The sequence below is a fragment of the Coturnix japonica genome, chromosome 7 (genome assembly GCF_054131305.1).
Source record: "Coturnix japonica strain WE chromosome 7, WE-NBRP24, whole genome shotgun sequence".
Classification (NCBI taxonomy): domain Eukaryota; kingdom Metazoa; phylum Chordata; class Aves; order Galliformes; family Phasianidae; genus Coturnix; species Coturnix japonica.
In genome coordinates, this window is record NC_140669.1 from 32,053,416 (window position 1) to 32,073,822 (window position 20,407).

Below are 20,407 nucleotides of genomic sequence, written 5' to 3' on the forward strand. Positions count from 1 at the left end.
CATCCCGTATGTAAAATAACTCATTTCACATGTCCTGCTTTTAAGGCTGCCTGGCTCATGGTTTTGCTTTGACTGTCATAGTGAAGTACCATGCTGATGAATGCATCTCCAGCAAGACCCTCATAAGAGCAGATGGAGCACAACCGATGTGCAACTCCTTTCCCAAGCAAACCTTCAGAGTTGCTATTATTTTAACAATAAGAGCATTTTCTTGTCCTTCATAAAGTCCTACAGCCTCTGCTCCACTCTCGTTGCCCCACATTCTCCACTCACACAGTGTTTATGATGAGCTGCCACACCAAGTTCACATTAATATAGACACCTCCAGCCCTTAAACTCCACCACACATTGGTATCTCATCCATTTGCTCACTTAATCCCAACTAAACCCACTGTAGCATCTAAGTTAAGTCAGTGGGCTTTTTGAATCCACGCAGCACGTTTAAATGCAGATAATCATTCCCTCATCACAGAAGCTTTGCGATCTAACAGGTGCTTGAAGAGCAGCTTATAGAAGGATGATCTCTAAATAAATACAGATATTTGAAGCCCTTACAACACCGTAAAAGCACAGCCTTTTATATCAGCCATTAAAAAGCCTCACGAGATGCCAACTATCCCAACAGACCTGGGTTAGGAAGTCAAATAATTCTGTCAACGCAGGCAATACACAATTATACCACAGCACGAGAGGCTGAGAAAACATCACTTTTTCCTGCTATTATTAGTGCTTTCGTGTTTAGGGATCAAAGGTGAATATGAAGCAAGATCTAGAACACGACACAAATGGGAAGAATAGTACTGAACAACACTGCCTTGCTCCATCTCTGTCCACAACTGCTCATTTTATCAGCAGTACAACACGGAAGGGGTAACAGATGCACTGATGGTTCTGCTGCATTGCTTTTGGGGAGTTCCTCACTAATGTCATCAACCACGCGTTTTCAGACTTGATTCAGGACAGATGAGGATTTTTCATTGCCAACTAACATACCAAATTATACACTTGACGATGACAAGACCAGCTCAGGGCTTTACTCCTGCCACATGCTGTTCTACAACAGCTTTGTTATTGTAAGCAAAACACATGTAGAAACAAAAGGCATTCTATTACCTAATTCTCTTCATGCAATTGCAAGTTTTCAAGTTCATCCAGCAAGGTCAAGCATCCAGCAAGCATGCAAGTCGTGCAGTACATTCCCCAGCAGATCCCAGAGAGCAGCTCTTGGGGTAGATTCTCTGCTCCAACACAGTGCCACGGGCTCTGTCATCAGGTAGGCACCTCGAATCACACCTCATCCCAATGCTGAGCTTCTGCCCACCAGCACATTATGTACTGCTAATAAGATAGAGGAAATAACCAAAGCAAGACAAAGCCAGCTAAAATTATTCCCTCTAGAAAAGGTTACTGATTTTGATTGTTGGTGGTGCTGCTGCTTTTGGTGGTGGTGGTTTTCTATGTATTTTTGGGGGTGGGGAAGGTGTAGTATGCAGTATTTGTTTTCTTATTACTCTGCAGAAAAATCTACTGTTAACACCATTTTTATCTCAAGTTGGAAGCAGCTCATCACTATTTATAAGAAAAGTCAGATTAATCCAGTTTGTAACTGTGCCACATAAACCAAACTACAGCTGGAACTGCACTTACACTGCTGCAACAAGTCCTGGCAAAGCAATAGTACAGAAAGCCTACAGTTAGTTTTATACAGTAAAGGATATGCACGTTATAACAGATGGCCAAGTCCTAAGGAATAAAGCAATTCAAGAGATTTAGACCCAACATAACAAGCACATACATCTGATCAAGGTTCAAGCTTAAGAAAACTGAAGAGGGCTGTTCATAACATTTCTGTAACATGATAAAAAAAAAACCTCTTTAAAGTCACAGTGATAGTGCAATACTGCTTCTTGATGTAATTAAAAATTAATATGCCTAAATAGGTTTAATTTGGAATATCATTTACAGAAGAATCACAGTGTCCAAATTAACATTCTTCACAAGACTCTGAATCATCTTTTTCAAACATTATGGAAGTGAAAACAAACAAACAAACGCTCAGTATCAGAACTACAAGGACTTTACATCAAGCGCTAGATATGACTGGGTGGAAATAGAAGTCATTCAGCAACACGGCCACCATGTGAAAGGCTGTTAGGTTGAGTTCCCATTACTTCCCAGCCAAAGCACTGCTCAGTAGAACGGCAATACTACACCCACACCAAGACAATGTATCAGGGCTACAAGTCATGTTTAACCCTGAAGCCTTTCCAATCTGCATGGAGATGTTTCCCATGCCATATATTGTGCCCCTTTGCAATTGCTGTAGAGAGTAATGGACATTTACAATACCTCAAAGTCAGTATTTGGATGAGCAACTTAAAAAAAACAAACAAGAAGATTCTTGAAGCTGGAGCTAACAACAATTTTTAAGATAATTTCAGAATATTCTGCAATTAACATCAAGATACACAACAGTTAAAAGTCATGCTAGAAGCCTGGGCTGCCCAAAGTCATCCCACCACTCACCATTGAGTCTCATTTATCACACCCAGCACAACAGCCAAGAACCCAGTAAAGACTTTTCAGCAAGGACCATGGTTTGAAAGCTGGCACTGCCACCCAAACTGAGTAAGATGCAATTTCATCTCCTACAAACAGGCTGATACAGAGACCAAGCAAACTCTCAAAGCAGAAACACATCCAAGTTCTTCATCAGTTTCTGCCTGCACACCAAGTTTCTCTTCATGCTCCTCTTACAGCAGCGTAATTTCAGGGAGTGAAAACGAATACATGCACATTTCAGGGAGCTTACAGAACTACAGGCAAAATAAGTAACGATCTAAATATTTACATTCTTTCAACTCTTTAACACACACAAACACTTGATTCTACAAACACTTTATTCTTCTCACAGGCCTCAAAATGACCCACTGCTAAAGTGACGTTGATGCTCATACCTGCTATTACCGTGCACTGAAGCATCTCATCTCATGAAGGGTTTCACACAGATGCTTAAAGATGAAGAGTTCACTGCTCATTTCAAGAGCTCGTGCCTTCTCCAACACAACCCTAGCGCAAATATCACCAAATAAGTACATACTGATTTTACAGCAAATAGCAGTTTTGCTTATTTATCTTTACATATTTATACGCACAATGGAGAGAAAAACAACCAAGCATTTCGCATGCATTCACTATTTACTCGGTTAGGCAAATATAATGCTAGAGGTTATTCTTAAGACAGCAAAACAGATGTTCAGTCCAAAGGAAATTTTTCTCAAGAGGAGATACCCAGGAAGTTTGTCTTTCCAATCTGCTCCAGCCCACAGAATTTCCCACCACATTTATACAACTGGGAAAACTATGGATCAGCCTCCAACTGAACCGTATGTAACAGAAATACCAGCTCTGAGGGCTCCACCACTGTCACTCATAGTATTACCATTCTCATGTAAGTGCTTTATATTCAGCATATAAGCTTGAAATCCAACTTTTTGCTGTCCAAAAAAATCAAGGCTACTGAACATTTTAAACCTAAATGACAATCATAGCACTGCTATGCTTCGCAACAGCATAACTTCCCGTTAGTAAGTTAAATGCCATTGGATAAGCATAGAAAACGGCCTTCGCAATAGTAAGGGTAGCATTTCCCCTCATAGCAAGTTAGACATCTACAGCTGAAGTATCTAGACAAATAAAATACACCACAAGTTCCCACTGCATTTATAAGATAAAGGAATCCTCTTTTACTCCATTCACAGATCCTCAGAATGGTTCAGGTCAGCAGGAACCTCCCCAGGTGATCTATACCAAGGGGGTCACTAAAATCAGGTATCCCAGGCCTGTGACTATTTGGGTTCTGAGCGCCCTCCTGGTGAAGGTTCCACCATATCTCCAGGCAACCTATTCCAGTATCTGATCACTCTCATGGCCAAGAAGTATTTACTTGTGTTTAGATTACCTCCTGTCCCATCAGCAGGAGCTAATTGAAGAAGTGTACCTCCCTCAATTTCCACTCATCAGGTACTTCAGACATACTGGGGAGATCCAAAGAGCTTTCTCTTCTCCATACTGAAACAGCTCATCTCTCTGTCTCTACCCATACAGAAGATGCTCCAGGCCCTGAATTACCTTTCTTGCCCAGCATTAATACTAGGACACCAGATGTGGCCTCAGCAGTGCTGAGCAGAGTATGGCTCACCAGCTTTCTTCAGCCTTCAAGGATAAGAAATGAGCTCGGGCCTTTCAATGCTGACAGCTACAATAATCATTAAAAGCAATTAATCTAAGGTTAAAGCTAAATCAAGGACTACTATACTGCATTTCTTTTTACATGTTTTGTTTTGTTTTTACATCTAGAAGAACATTTGTGTGCCAAATTTCATCTCTTACACTTGCCAGACTTCATTCAGCATGAGAAATAAAATAGTAAGGCAAACCCACAATGCCATAACGTTATTGTAACACACATTACTTGCTTGTAAACACTAGAAAGTTATCTCTGGCTCATGTTTAGTGGTTTTCTGTTGCCAAAATGAAATATACATCAGGATATCTTGCCTGGCAAGCATCCAGTCGCAGCTGCAAATAGTTGTTTCGGTTACATGTGGTAATAGAAGGCTATGTTTCAAAACGAAGGTAAAACATCACCAGAACTAAGAGCATTAAGCATTCAGCTAGGGTTTCTTGGATCAAAGCCTGATCTGAGATAGGCTGCCCTCTCGAACAGTTTTAAACCCCTTTGCAGCTGTAACACGTCCAGCTTTCAAGCTCTTTTGCAGCCCAGAAGGAGAGAAGAGCTCTTCAGCAAGCTGCACTATCAGCAATGCATTGTCAGGGGCTTCAAACAAGGACTTAAAGAGGACAATATACGAGCAAGAGAAATATGAAGCCTGTGGCTTATTACGCAACACGTACTTGATTCTTGATGCTCAGCCAGGCAGTATCCAGTGGCAAAAAAATTCCTTGAAAAGGATAATTATTTGCAGAACGATTTTAAGTAGAATCAAATAAGCTTGGAAGTTCCTTTGTATTTCACTTACATACAGTAAAATAGAAATGGATAGTAGACTGTAAAGCATAACAGCACCACAAATATTGTGGTACACACAAGGGAGGTGCCAGCAGGAAGCTTTCTGCTTCTCAGCTGCCCAGCCAGTAACAATGCTGAGCGTGCACGAGGAGCTGGAAGGGGACAGAACCACGACAGCTGACCTGGACTGGCCAAAGGGATGTCACGTACTGTATGGCATCACACTGAACTAGAAAACGGGGCAAGCTGTTTATCATTTGTAACAATGACATTTAATAGTTGCTTGCCATGAAGCTGATTTATTGGCTCTCAGATTTGATTTAGGTAGATCCTTTCTTGCTGTATGTGCTCCCCGCTTTGCTATTTATCATCTCGGGGGCTGGTTAAAGGTTGCTTCTGGTTCCACTCCTGTGCTGCATGCTGTTTAACACTCACATAGGATATGAAAGAAGGTCTCATCATGAGCCTAACATTTGTGCTCAGCAAAGCCACCATCCCTGCATTCTGGGATCCATCTCTTGGAAACAAGTAGGTTTTTCACCATACTCCTCCAAGAGCCAGCCTTTGGAAGACACAAGGAAGGCAGGGGATGAGATCCTCCCATTCTCTCTAACCTAGCAAACATGAAACAAGCTTTCTCAGGCATTGTGGGTTTCTGGAGAATGCATATTCCGGATTGCAGCCTTTAGTGCAAACCCTTTCTATCAAGTGACCCAGAAGAATGATTTCACACAGGGCCCCGAGCAACAACAAGCTTTCGAACAAACTGAACAGATCATGCAGCAGCCTTTGGGCCAGTCTGGGCAGGAAAACATATAAAAAGGAGAACGGTCCCACCTGGAGGCCCTGGCAGAAAGCCTCAGGAAAGACTTAAAGTCAGCCCCAGAGTTTTGGAGTCACGAATACAGAAGATTCAAGGCAAAAGCACAAAAGGAAAAACCGCTTTCATCATATTTACTGTTGGCATTAGCCAATACCTGTAGCATTTTGGACTCCAGGAAGCCAGCGGGGCTGAGAGAGTGTAGTTGATACACCCAAAAAACCCTCTTAGTGAACTACTGCTTCGATAGAAACTCATCTCATACATATCAGCAAGGCTAAAGACATCACCTTTTCCTATTTTCCCATTTATCTATTAGAAAGCCTATACAGCAAAAAGATTGTCAACCACTGGTAGCAACATCACTGCAGCCATGGCAGTCTCCTTTCCCAGCCAAGCTTTCAGATGTGCCCATTTAAAGCTGTAGAGTTTAATTCCCAAGATCTCGGTCTCCTAAACTCTCTCACCGCGGCAACACCCACACATGCATATCCCCATGTTTGTGACAATACTCAATTAAGCCATCTTCAAGTTTCTTATAGCCACACGGTGCCACCTGACCTTCATGTAGCTTGCATTATCACAGCACCCCGAGGTCTTTTTTCAATGAACACAACAGAATATTTCTAGACTTATGCATTTACTTCACGCAAACGGTACAAGACCTGCATTTCCCTTTGCATTATCAGCCCTTCCAGTCAGGTTTTTGCCATACCAGAACACTGCAGGTAATTGATATTCTCCTTTAGTTCTAACATTGTTACACGGAGCATCAGGGAAAAGGATGCGCTGATGTGCACACGTCCTGGAATGAGAAAGTAGCACCGCTTTCAGTCTAACTCTGTTTTGAACCTGCATTTTGTAACTACATTCCCACAGCTGAGCATTCAGGGCTATGAAGTTCAGAGGAATACATCAGCTACCTAAAATTGCTTTTCTCAGTTCCCTGCCCATTATTCAAACAGAAACCAATTCCTCACTTCATCCCCTCCGCAGTCCAGGAGTATTAATCTTCTTTTCAGCAAATTAACTCTTCTCTGTCCTTCTCATGAGCAAATCATAAGACAGCACTTCTGCACTGAATTTCTGATGGGAACATTGGCAGATTTCCCTCCTTGTAGCTATTTTTTCCCCCCTTTAGTGGAGTTTTATGGAAACATTCCCCACTCTGACCACTGCAGCAGATAAGAAGGAAAATATTAACCCAGTATGGTTTGTTTTCCCCTCTTCAAGATCAGCCCCACCACACCAAGCTTTCAAAAGCATCCAGAGAGGAAGACAAACTGCAGATATTTTACCATGTTCCTGGAAATTATCAAATCCTCAGCATTTCAAGAGCAAGAAAGAAAAGGGAAAAAAAAATTACCGCTAAGCCAAACAATGGCTCTTTTTGCCAGCCACAAGGGACAAAAGCAACACTCTTCCAATGTCTACAGGAAACACAATTCGATTTGCTGCATGTCGATAACCACTGAACAAGAAGGAAAAGCTTGCTGAAAGCCACGTGCTTGCTGGAAGGCAACTGTGAGGATGTCAGCCAAAATAAATACTAACGCATGCCCACAGAGGAACAAATGCCAACAGCAGATGCTGAACAATAGGTAACAGCCTCGGATCATCCTGCATCATTGGAAGGACTGTTTCTTAGGCAAGAAAGGGTTCGAGGTTCCTGGATAGCAAAGGCTGTCTAAGTAAGAAAGCTGACAGGGCACAAGCCCAGCAGAATTCCAAATACAGGCTTCTGGGTTGTGTTCTTTGTGATGCAGTTTGTTTCATTAAACTAAAAACCCGACAAATGGATTTTCTTACTGCTTATTATAGAAACATGGGGAGGGGTAGCAGGGGGAAGGTATGAGGAGCAAAAGCAAAGCAGGGCAATGCACTGAGCACCCAGGGTGGATAAACAAGGCAAGGGCTGCAGGAGCCAGGTCAGCCTGCACAGAGGGGATGCAGGAGGGGTGTGGAGGGAAGGAAGTACAGCAAGCAGTTGATAAGATCATGTTCTGCACTCAAGAGCCTGAAGCAACTCCAGCTTCCAGCCCAACAAGGGACATCTTTAGAAGGCTAAGGATAGAGAAGCACAGAGGTGCAGCACAGCGATCATGCTACAAGGCTGGCTGTAAGCTCTGCTACTGCAGCAGGAAAATTAACTCACATCCCCCTGCCCACCGTTAAGACCAAAGGTGCCCGCTGGGGCACCCTGATGAGATGACAAGTTACACTTAGGATTTATTTTCCCAGAGCAATTCCAGCGAGCAGTAAATACACTCACTTCATCTCCCGAAAGCCATTTAAGGCAGCAGAAAATACAGAAGCATATAATTTCAAATATTAAATTGCCATAACCCGGTGAGCTACTCTGTCTCCACTCATCTCATCTTTCTGCAGCATCTCATCTTCACTGAGCAGAGCCCGCTAGTGCTTCTGACAGGGCTGGAAGGGAGCCCACTGCCAGGCAGCTGCTCTGCTGTACTCACATGCAGGCTCCCAGAGGACCATGACAGAAGTCTAAGCCACACAGCAACAGCAATGGTCCCAAAATCAAGCAGATGGCAGTTCTGGTTGCAGAAAACATGCCTTCACTTTCCTACATGTATCAGGACATCCTGTGATTCCTGTTGTTTAACATGAGTGTGGATGTGCTTTGGTGGTAAGACTCAATAGGTCAGACCGATGGTTGGACTGTGTGTTCTTGAAGGTCTTTTCCAGCCTACCTGATGCTGTGATTCTGTGCTATGAAACATTTCCCAGTCCCCTGCTGTAAAGTCAGATCACTGGCATACTGTACATTTTTACCTCACCCACATCATTTTATGACAGACAACACCCTCGTATGCCACACCTTGGACTCGTGTAACTTGGTAAATGACATTAAAGTGCTGCCCTTACATTAACACCAGCATCTCAAACTCAATAAATACCCATGACGTTGAACAAAAACACCATTGAAGGGTTGGGAATCTCCCCCCTCCAAGCAATGCTCAAACCCCTTGGGAACGGCACAAACATTAAATGGCAAAATACCATCAGAAATGATTGAGCAATGGCAGGAACTTCTGCTAAGGTAGAACTAATGGGATAGAAGAGTAGAGCTACAAAGCCAGCCTGGCTACATCTGTGTCCTGAAACTCAGAGATGTAAAGTTATTGCCATTAAACAAGAAACAGACACTCACCAACCTGAAATAAAAGTGACAGTGGCCTAAATCAACAGTGCAAAGCAAATCTTAATACACCAAGACTTTGCTTGCCATTATTCCCCATACCCAAGGAAGTAATTCAGCATACGCAGCCCTGCAAGTGAAGCACCATTATTTATACCATGCTTGCTTCAGTGCTGAACGCCATAACAGCTACTGTATAGGCAAGCAATGCTTTTGTTCCATATTCAAAATTAAACTTCTGTTTACTTTCACAGAGAATTAAAACTGAAAGAAGATTGCCTTTACATGTAAGGGATCTAGGAATTCACAGAGCACACAAAATAGCCAGAAGGCAAATGCTTCTAAGAAGTAGGTCAATCCTGCTGCCTCAAAATTATTTACAATCCCCCAACAACACACTGCAAACGTAGCAGGCATTAATGTTGGAGGCATTACGGTCAAACCAAGCTCGCCTACCTAAGGATAAGAAACAAAAAGTGTCACATTTCAAAAGCCATTCTCAAATAATGTTGGCTGACTTTAAACAGCTGCCTCTCTGACAGCGCTGCATGCACATAACAGCAGTTCAGGTTACATTTAAGCAAGATGCTGGTCAAGCAAGCCACAATTATCACAAGTGCATTACACAAAACATCTGGATATCTCCATACAGATGTGTTCCACTACAATTTGGACCAGAGCTTTAAAGAGCCAGCTCCACAGGCTCAGTTGATGCTCACTGACCTCCACTGCTCCATCAACAGCAGGATGCAGATGCCTGAGCCTTCACTACAACACCTGGCTCCATCTTACCAGGCGGCACTATGCAAAACCACTGCTTACAGACAACCACGATATGCTGAAGGCTTATTGAAGCCAGTCCTTCCTAGACCTGAAGGAGAACTGATGTAACATTTGGCTCTCACCCAGCACCTACTCTTTACTATGAACACTGAGCAGATACATGCTCCGAAGCAGCAAACTGAGATCACCTCACAGAAGACACACGACTTCCTAACATTTCGTTCACCTGGCAACCCAGAATGCTTACGCAGCTGCAATGCCTTTGGAGCTCGGTCACATGCATGCCTCCACTTTGCAGCCAACAAGCACCATCATCAGGATGTAGTACTAGCAACGAGGAAAAAACATGTCACCAGTAGCATTTATCATAACTAGGATGTGTATGCTGTTACCCAGGATGACCTTTCCTACCACACTCATAGGCAGCAGATGGGTTTTAAACACGACGCTCTCCCTAACCTAATACTACTTAAGCACTTCCCGCTGCGGTAAATGGATGAATTAATACTTGCTTAGGAACAGAGGAAACGTGGTTCAAGCCGCCAACTCCTTCCTGAAATGCTTTAAAAAAGAAAGGAACCAACACAACCATGCAGTCATGCAAAAACCATAGCGCAGAATCAGTCCACAACAGCCTCTAAATAAATCCCTTCTTGCTTCATTAAACAATACTGAACTCACGACTACAGGAAGCACTAAGAGCAGTTGTACCCAACCTCAGAGCGTGCATCTGAGCCACGCTGGGTACTGCTCACCTCGCACCTTCCCAGCCCTGTGCTGCACACAACAGGGGCCACACGACTGCAAGTTTGGTTTCAATACATTCAGACAGCCAGAAATGAAAAGCCTTGTGCTGTATTTTAAGCTACCGGAACCAAATCCAAACAAAATGATGTAAAGACTGATAGAAGCTGGCTTAGGCTCCCCCAGCTCCATCCAAAGTCACGTCTGCCTGCTCCACAATCACAGCTGCATGTTCTATTTAAAGAGCAGTTCCATGTCCCTGGGATGTCTGTTGTTGTTTGGCTCTGTTTGTTTTGTTGGAGGAAGAATTAGGATTTCAATTACTCTTTCGCAGTAACATTTATTTTTATCATTAACCAATCTGGCCTTTAAAAATTTATCAGTTTCTAAGTTATAATTCTTGAGTGAGTGCATAAGCAGGAAGGACTATATTTACACTGAAGAGATATTAAAGCAGACAGAAAATGCCTGGCACCTTAGAAAGCAAGGTATCCCATTCCTCTCTTAATGGCTGGAGGCAAAAACAGGAAACAGCTCCGACCCACTCCTGTAGAAACCAATATAACCAACCAATACAACAGCAGAATGTATCCCTATTCTGTTCATTCATTTTCTGCAGGACACAGCTGGCTTTCAATTCTCACATGCCATATAAGCTCAAAAAAGTCAGCTCTGATAAAATGCTTTAAAAATCAGTGGTATGAGCAGACAAAAAGCACCACCAGACACGTTTGACTAGAAGTGCTTGGAAGAATAAGAATGCTACTCAGAACTGGCTTTCAGTCAAGGCTGGTAGGTACAATCCCGGCCAACAGGGGTGTCTGTACTGCAGACACAGCGCTACTCCACGTGTATGCTGGTGCAGCAAAGCTTTTATATTCTCTAAAGAAGTTATCAGATTAGCTCAATTGCAATAGGAAAGGCAAGGTACTTCGATCTGTTTACCCTCCCTTCACATTCAGCTTTGTCCTTATTCTTTCAGCAACACAAACTGCAGCATTTGTATGGAATTACAATAGCAAGGAGCTACCTACACACAAGCTACAGGTAGCTCAGCATTCAAGGCAAACATTCCATCTTTTTAAAACCTGATATGTATCAAGCAATGATTCTATTCTTCTCTTTCAGACTGCAGATGCTGAGATGCACACACTCTTCAAATACCTCGTGTTTGTAACAGAGCTTTCTTCTTCTTAGAAGACTTAAAGCCTGACCCTTTCTTTCAAGGTCAAAAGCCAGAGCTGCTCTCCCTGTGCTGACCTGGAGCCTCATCACTTACAGACAGCTGAGCAGAAACTCCATACCTCGTCTAAACTGATAACCAAAGAAACTTCCCTGGGTCTCCCCCCCCTTCACATATACTGTGCTCTCTGTGTGTAGATGTGTTTGTGTATATATCCCTGAAAGCATTCTAACAACCTGTATGAAGGGGTATTTGGGAACTGAATTTCAGAGCACTCAAGCATACTGTTCCCAACAGACGCCTACTATCACACACACAACACAATGTTAACAGGAGACATGCAAGGCACCAGCACAAACCCTAAAGCCAGTCACCACTGCTTTAGGATGGAACACTTACCAAGACCTACAGCCAAGCAATCCTTCCCTGTATTGCTCTCCATTACAAAAACTCCACATTGCTAACAGGAAAGCTCACAATTAGCAACAGACTTGGAGCAAAAGCAGTTGCTCATCACTTCTCCTCCACACAAGCTGGTAATAAAGCATGCCAACAGATGGAAACAAAAGCTCACTTCACAGCTCCTTACCTGTACACCATGTTGGATGCTGAACCTAACACAAGTTACTTCATTTCTTCTCCCATGGCTTGCCTAAAGGCAGAACCAAAACTAACCAGAGCACTGCACTGCTAAACATTTAATGTCTACAGAAACAGATGCAACTTTCTTCCGTGGACATTATAGAAAGTCTGACACTCCTCATATACCTGTGAGTCTTCTTTTCCCCTTCTTCCAAGAAGATTTCCATGCTGACTGGTTGTTCCAAAACCACCTGCCCTACCAAGCTGTCATAGCCAAGGCCGTTTCAAAGCTGAGGCACTGAGAAACTAGAGAAGCAACCAGAAAACTTAAGGAATGTCCTCTCAGCACACAAATCCTATTACCTACTAAATACTTGTCAGATTGAATGACTAACAGCAAAGAATATTTCGTATTATCATCTGGAAAGAGCCAAGCCCCTGAGATCTCATTATCAGGACTGAGTGCCCCAGCTGACATGAATTATTTACTGCAAAGCCATGCTTTTGATTATGCACATGCATTACATGCTGAAGGTGCATCTGTGCCCCAGTTTTAAAACAGTCATGTGGAAACACAGCCAGAAACCAAGCCAAAGTACTACATTTGTTCCACAAAGCAAAACGATGCTCTTGGGCTGATAAACTAAGTTTACATGTGATGGTAACACAGATGCTTTCAACACAACCTGAGGATAAATAGTAATAGGCTGGTGGATACCAGCATACTTCTTCCTTTTCTCTTGACACGCTGACAAGTGTCTTCATAGCACACCCCTATGCCTACAACAGCCATCAAGGTGATCAACGCATATGAATTTTCTACCTTCCATGTCAGTGCTAAATCCATGTCTTCAGCTTACACAGAGCCATTAATTCCACCCGACACACTTTACAATACTTGCAATGCTACAACAACTCCAGTATATATGGACGCAATGTTTTCTCCAGTGAGAAATGGATAATGATTATCAATCACATCAACACCAAGGTGCTCATTCCAATTATTTTGTTATGCAGCTTTAAGGTACCAAAAGTTAAAGTGCCATACAACTGAGCCCACCAAATAAAGTGTCACGAGTTATAGTAACAAGAAATGAGAACCAAGCAAAAATCAGCAAGTAGAGGAGAGGCGATCTCTAGCCTCCCTGCATCAAAACCTAGTCCTTGGAAGAGCATATTGTTTAAGACTTGGAGAAATGAAGTAGATTAACTCTTGCATTTCACAGGTGAGCATACCCATCTGTTCCCTTTGCTCTTCATAGCAAACACCCAGAGCTGTAACACAGAAGGTCACAGGAGGAGGAAAGGGAAGCCAGCACTGGCCGCACCACAGCTGAGCCAGGAGGACCAGAAGGAACATCTGGTTACCACTTACAGCTCCTTACCACATCTGAGGTACTTAAAACCATAACACAACAAGGAACGACTGTCAAGCCATCAGGGAACAGAAGTACGTCCTCTAGGGATCTGTAAGCTTCCTACTTTGTTAATTTTAAACACAAAACTAGCCATGTTACATGAGACCTTTGGAAAGCAATGGGATTTGACACGGGCTCTGCTGAATACCATAATGGCTGAAAATATCAACCAAGAGAAATAGGATACAAGCAGAGAACAGCATGCCAGGTTACCTCCTGTATGCAGTGTGTGCAGTCACCAACCATCTCCTTCAGGCCTTCTCCCAGCATGTTCAATTAGCAGTCAGCTCACACTTCAGCACACTGCCACAACTGTTCATATGTGAAACACAGGCTGCCTCTGCCCCAGCTCCATGGGAAAGGAAGAGACTACTGACCTCAGCTGCCACATCTGTAACAGCTGTATTTCCACAGTGAACTACCAGCCTTGTTCAATTGTAAGAACACCCTGTGACTCAAGCGACTGTTTCATCGAGCTTCTCAGCATTACTTCACGCTAATGAGAAATATGATTCTGTTACTGAGCTTGGCCAGGCAGAGTTTCTCATCTATTACTGCAAGCTGACAAACAGATTTAACAAGTGCTATTAAGACAGGACTCTCAGAAATGTCATTACTTCCCATACAAAGTTTGCACAGCTGGAACCAGAAGGATGCAGAACCTGAAGCTCCTCAGGTTCTGTGGGCCATATCAAAATCCACAGCTGAGACACAACAAGGCTGGTTCCACACAGATGCTCCCCTTATCAGAACACCAACCCAAATCCACATCACATTTGGGCATCTCTTATCACTGGGGACTACACCGCTCTTATTAGCATCAAACCAGCAAGCCTTAAGAGGCAAAAGAGAAACAAAAATGAGCTAATAAAACAAAGCTACTGAAGTTCAAAAGTGGAATTTCTATGCCACATTTTGCACACTAACACTTCAGTTTGAATTAACTGTTCAGAAAACTTCCATGCATTAAGCTGTTACTGAGTGCACTATTTGGTACAACGTTAAAGAGAAAAGACTTGACAGCAAAGACTAATTATGTCTTACATTTTTATGGCAACAGCATTCATTTATTTCTGCCATTCAGGCTCATGATTCCATGATTTTAAATAGCTCAAGTGCCAACACAGAAAGCATTTCCCCTGAGACTCCTCTTGGGAGACCCAGGATCTAAGTAAATTCCACATCAAGACACCCATGAACACTTGCACCCCAACACACACCAGCATGCTGAGAGATGCACTCCGAAGTTAGAATCCCATTTTTCCCTGCTGGTTGAAATTAATTGGCAAAACCATGCCCAGATGCTACTTCCATGGTTACCACTCCTTTCACACCATCATTCTCCACATTGTTTTGCCCAATCAAGCTTCCAGAGACAGGAGGAATACAGATACACATCCAGTTTTTCCTAAGCATGAACTATTTATATGAAGTTAATTTATTTCACAGATAATGCATAATAGTCATAAAACAGTTCACCTCCAGTGATAACTTTCCACAAAGCCATATACATCTGCCATATATATAAGTCAGGCAAATCACAGGACCATGTAAACCAGACAGATGGATGATGGTTCTGTTTGTCCATAGAGTTAGTACAGACCAATGTAATCCAGTGGCTCAAATCTCATCCTGTACAATTACACAAGGGGAGTTAAGAATAAGCTCAGGTTTTCAAACAGAAAGCCAGCAGTGTGGCACGTGAAAGAGTATTATACATTAAAGTGTCCTAAAGTCCTTGGAAAACCTTCACCAAACTATGCAAGTTAAACTTCTTGCAGAACCAACTGAAAGCATCACCCAAAGATAGAAAGCAGCCATGGGAACTGCAACATACCAGCTTAATATACAGGGTCATTTGCAAAAGTGATTTACAAAGATGGTCCAAGTGCCCTTTAAAAAAAAAAAACCCAAAAAACAGCCACACTGCACTGGCACAGTTGCTGTCATCCCCAAGATTAGGAATGTCAGCTATCAGAGAAACAGGGCCATAATTTGATGGGTTTTAAGTTAACGAGAGGGTTTTGTGCTGTAAACCAGTCACAGAGTCTTGTCCCACGAGCTCAGCCTCTGCGCTGCTCAGACATGCAGCCTCAGAGCCTCAACTCTGCTGAACCCATTTCCTTCCTGTTATCTAATTTTAAGAAGCTGGACAAAACGTTATGAACCAAGAGGCACGCTAGAAAATTGCTGTATGAGAACCAATTCGCACCATGACTCAGAGTTCAAAGAGCTCCAAAACAGTATTACAGCATCCTAACCATGCATAAACCAGGCGGGAAACAGAAGAAAACCTATAAAAATCCGCTTACACGGTGGGTTGAGTTCAAGCCCTACTCAAAACAGGCCTTATTTTCTTCTCTCAGTCCAATGAAACGCAGAGTTTTCATGCCTGCTGTAGGCACACTGCTTCGCTCCTACTCCATCTCCAAAGACCCGGGTTGATTTAAATACCTCGTTACCTCCACCTACTGGTAAGACTCGCCACTCGTGTAAGGAAAAAGACCAGCAACACTAACAGGAAACTAAACAGAAAACAGCACTATTTCACTTTTAAAAAGACTTCTTAATTTCAGAAAACTCGATAGTGAAAGAAGAAAAAGAGGAGAAAGCAGAAATTCAGCTCAAAAATACTGAAGAGCCAGAGAGGTTGTGGATGCCCCATCCCTGCGGGTATTCAAGGCCAGGCTGGCTCCGGGCAGCCTGGTCTGATGGCTGGCGACCCTGCACATAGCAGGGGGTTGAAACTGGATGAGCACTGTGGTCCTTTTCAAGCCAGGCCATCCTATGATTCTATGATAAGATGCACACTGATACAGCTCACCAAACACCTTTCTGATGTGTAGGATCTACTCAACTAGTACTGCAGTAAAATAAGGCAACTTCGCCAGTCATGACATTATTTTGTTAAATAAGCCATAAGCAGGTACCATATTTACTTACTCTGCAGAATTCAAATCCCAGGTTAGGTTTAAAATTCCCATTTGTAGGGGTTTCTCTCTATAGAAATGAATGGAAACATTCAATACACATGCATTACTAGGGAAAGCCAAGAAAAACCTCAAGATTAGACCTATTAGATCCAATCTTCATGTGTGCCTGGAAGCTTTTATTTTATACTTCCAGAATTAGCTGACTCCTAATTCATCCTCCTCCCACCCGCATCCAATTCACAGTGCCGTCAGCAGCCAGAAGGGGGCAACATTTCAAACAGTATATGATAAAATACTCTGTCAATGAATGCTCACAAAACGAGCATTTCTCCAGACAAAAATGTTTCAGCTTCCACAGTGAAGTCAGAAACTGCCACCTATGGAAGCCAAGAGAAACCTTGTTGCAGAACCTTGCTGCCTCATGAACAGCTCCTTCAGTTTATTTATCTTTGTAAGCCACGCTCTGCCCAAACCATTTCAGGATGGTACTTGCTGGCTGATTCACCAGCTGAGCTGCAAAGAACATTGCAATGGTTATGGCTCCTGGAGAATAGAGACACAGAGGAGCCCAGCTGCAGGACTCCAGCACCATTCAGCTTGTGGCAGCTATGACAGCACACAGCAAAGCAGAAGGATGAAGTGAAATGCATGTTTCTCAAGGCTCACAAGATAACTGCAGGCTAAGAGAAACTCTGATCATTTGGAACTGGGACCTGTGCTAAGCAAGCAGCTGAATGCATTGGGTAATGCTCACATTTGCTGATAATGGTGTGAGATACACTTGGACAGATCTGGATACATGGCTGTAAGGACACAGGGCTTGGAATTCTGATAGGTATCAGAAGATTTCACTCCTTGTTTTCATCAGAAGGTACTTTGCAAGTACCAAGGTGGTGAATATTAGTTTAAATTCTTTGTTAAAGAAGAAAATAAATGGAGACACTGAGTTTTAACCGCTCTCAAGAAACTATTTTTAAGGTATTCCATAGGTAAAAATGAATTTCATTTCATATTTTTACTCAGAACAGAAGCCAACACGTCAGAGAAGCAGACCACGTTTACTAGAGCTCAAAGCTCCCCTCCTAGCACATGGGAAAGAAAGAGGCATCAAACGCGGTCACAAGCTGAAGCAAACAGGCCATGCAGATTTCCTAGTGCTGGTGTGGATGCTCTGGTCCTAGTTCCATCTCTCCCCACTGATCCAGTAAGAAATTTAGTATACAAACTGTCCTCTTCCTGTCTGGCACTACACCAGTTCACCAGTACCAAAAGATGAGGACATGAACTCACATTCTTTCCGGTGTGTCTGCATAAGATGTCCCTTCAGGCTGATAAGGAGACAGCTCTTTTGGGAATAAAAACATCATGAACCAAAACTAAGATCAGAACATCTCACTGTTGTATTTCTATGATCCCTTCCAGCTGCTTTGCCAAAGCTGCTGCAAACTGCACGTGGTGCACTTACAAGCAAGAGCAGCAAATGACTGTTAAGGAGTTTTTAAGTGATCTTATCCTAAAATATATACATATGAAATTATCAAGCACAGCATCACATTTCATAAGCATGTAATATTTATCATACTGAATGCTAAACTATAGCCATTACTTTCAGCACAAGTAGCACATCAGACAGGCACACAGGCTGTATGAAATGAAGTCAATACTCCCTAACAGCTTCATCATAGAGCTGTCCCACTCCCCAACAGTTGAGTTTCTCCTGCAAACATCACTGTGTCAATATTAAGTTGTTCCATAAATATTGCTATGCCAGATATCAATCTTGACTTAAAGAGCCTCCCACTAATTTGAAAAGGGTTTTGTACTTCCCATTGCTCCACCAGTTCCATCTGTTATTCTTCCTTTGTTAAATGAAGCACTGATATTATCTTCTGCTTCTTTAGTCCAAGAGATTATCATCAGTGTAAAATGAAAGCCTACTAACAGTAGCCACTGTAAGTTACAAGCGCTAAGAAATGAATTTCCATTCTAAAAAATGAACGTCAATGTTCAGCATCACCATAAAGAAAGAATCCATTCATCAAAAAGCTCAGCATCTACAGCTTACATCAGTAGAACCAGCTGTTCTGTAGCTATGTGATCAGTTTGCATTGTGATGTACACCTGAAGTTTGTGAGCAATTCACTTTAGATTCAGGTTTTTAACTCGGTCACACTTACCCAAAGGAGAGTAACGCTGGAATACACCTAACAACCAGTATCTGTGCTGTGGGCATGTGGATCAGCATACTGGAAGTAAAATCCAGATCAGAAGGTTAAGATGTAATTCAGTCTCACTATTTGCCTTTTAGCTAGGCAGAAAGGCTAGCCAATTTACTCAGCCTAAGGGAACAAACTTCCCCCTAGAGACCCACCTAAAGTAGTTCAAATGAATCTCCACAGCCAGATGCTGCCTTCTACTGGAGGAAGAGAAATGGATGCTCTGCTGGAAGCCCAGCACCACCTCTCACAGCACCCTGTTCAAAGGTTTCAGCTCCCAGCTACATCAAACAGTACAAACTAAAGCTCAAAGAGATCCTCAGAACCAGCTTTTAACCACAAAACAGTTTTGGTTGGAAGGGATCATAAAGATCACTTGGTTCCAAGCCCCTGCTCAGATCCTTCTCTTGCATCAATTGCAGCACTCAGCTTGGGAGCCAACAGAGAGACCAGTGGGAGTCCCACCACACAGACACCCATTAGCAAATTATGTTCTTCAATAGCACGATGCTGGAGGAAGACCTTAACCTCAGAGGCCAGTTACCTTTAGAGTTCTACTACACTAATGCTACAAACACAGCCTCTCACCTGAACATTCATCTGCTTCCAAATGACATCAATATTATCGGTCCCACAGTTCCTCTTGAATAACCCAGATGCAGTCTTTCTGCATTTGCTAACATACCAATGATTACTGCTAATTATCCCTATTTATAGAAGTTCATGCCTGAGGATACTGGAATAATATGAGTACACAAAGTTCAACTGAAAATAGATGCAAGAGCCCTTCTGTTCACTTTCTTAACTGCATAATTAGCACATGTTCCAACAGAAGCAGTGGTAGCTACTATTTAGACAAGGATTCTCCCACCCTATCATAGCTCTTCCTCACATAAGAGATGCCTCATAAGAGGAATCAATATTTCACCATGAGGGATTATGAGCCACATTTGCCTTCGTTACTGCACAGGCACAAAATCTATTAACCCAGCCTGACCTGCCTTCAGCACATTATACATCTTGCCTCTGTTCTACCACTAGACATTACTTACATGTTGTCCAATTAAATAAGGAAAACAAAAAAGCAGGAAGACATTTTGTTGGCAATATCCTTACAATAAAAGTATTAGAAATATTGCTAGTCACAGTAGACAATTCTGTTCCACCTTTAAGTGCCATGTTTCATCTGTAATTAATGCAAGCAATGAGTTTATTTTAAAGCATTAAACACAGGAAGTTACGTTAAAACTTTACATTAAAAACCTTTGACAATGCTGTGATGTTCTGCTGCTCATTAGAGCTCCCTCTCTTCCCTTAGTTTACTGCACAGCTCCCAGTATGCAAGTACCTCTAATTAATCATGGAAGTTCCTGCAGAAATGAAATGCTCCAATTCTCCTGAATAGCCCGAACATCCAGAAGTTCATCAAAATTCCTCTCCCCATTTCCAGAGACAGGATGCTTCTAGCAGCTTGACAATATTCCTTTTGATGCAACAGAATTCAAACTCATTTGAAATCCACTATTAATACTT

The 20,407-nt window shown here is 42.6% G+C and overlaps 1 protein-coding gene across 12 annotated transcripts in view; it reads right to left on the minus strand.

The window, feature by feature from the left end:
- The window catches only part of AGAP1 (ArfGAP with GTPase domain, ankyrin repeat and PH domain 1), a 254,020-nt gene that overhangs the window by 212,144 nt on the left and 21,469 nt on the right, over positions 1 to 20,407 (minus strand). The window contains exon 1 of one of the 12 annotated variants that reach the window (XM_085552895.1): positions 2,958 to 3,060. The exons of 10 other annotated variants lie outside the window; for them this stretch is intronic. In XM_085552895.1, the coding sequence (XP_085409021.1) occupies positions 2,958 to 2,982 (25 nt within the window). In that variant the 5' untranslated portion in view covers positions 2,983 to 3,060. Of the gene's footprint in view, positions 1 to 2,957; positions 3,061 to 20,407 lie in introns of those variants that run through there. One more of the 12 variants, XM_085552890.1, reaches the window with a different exon arrangement.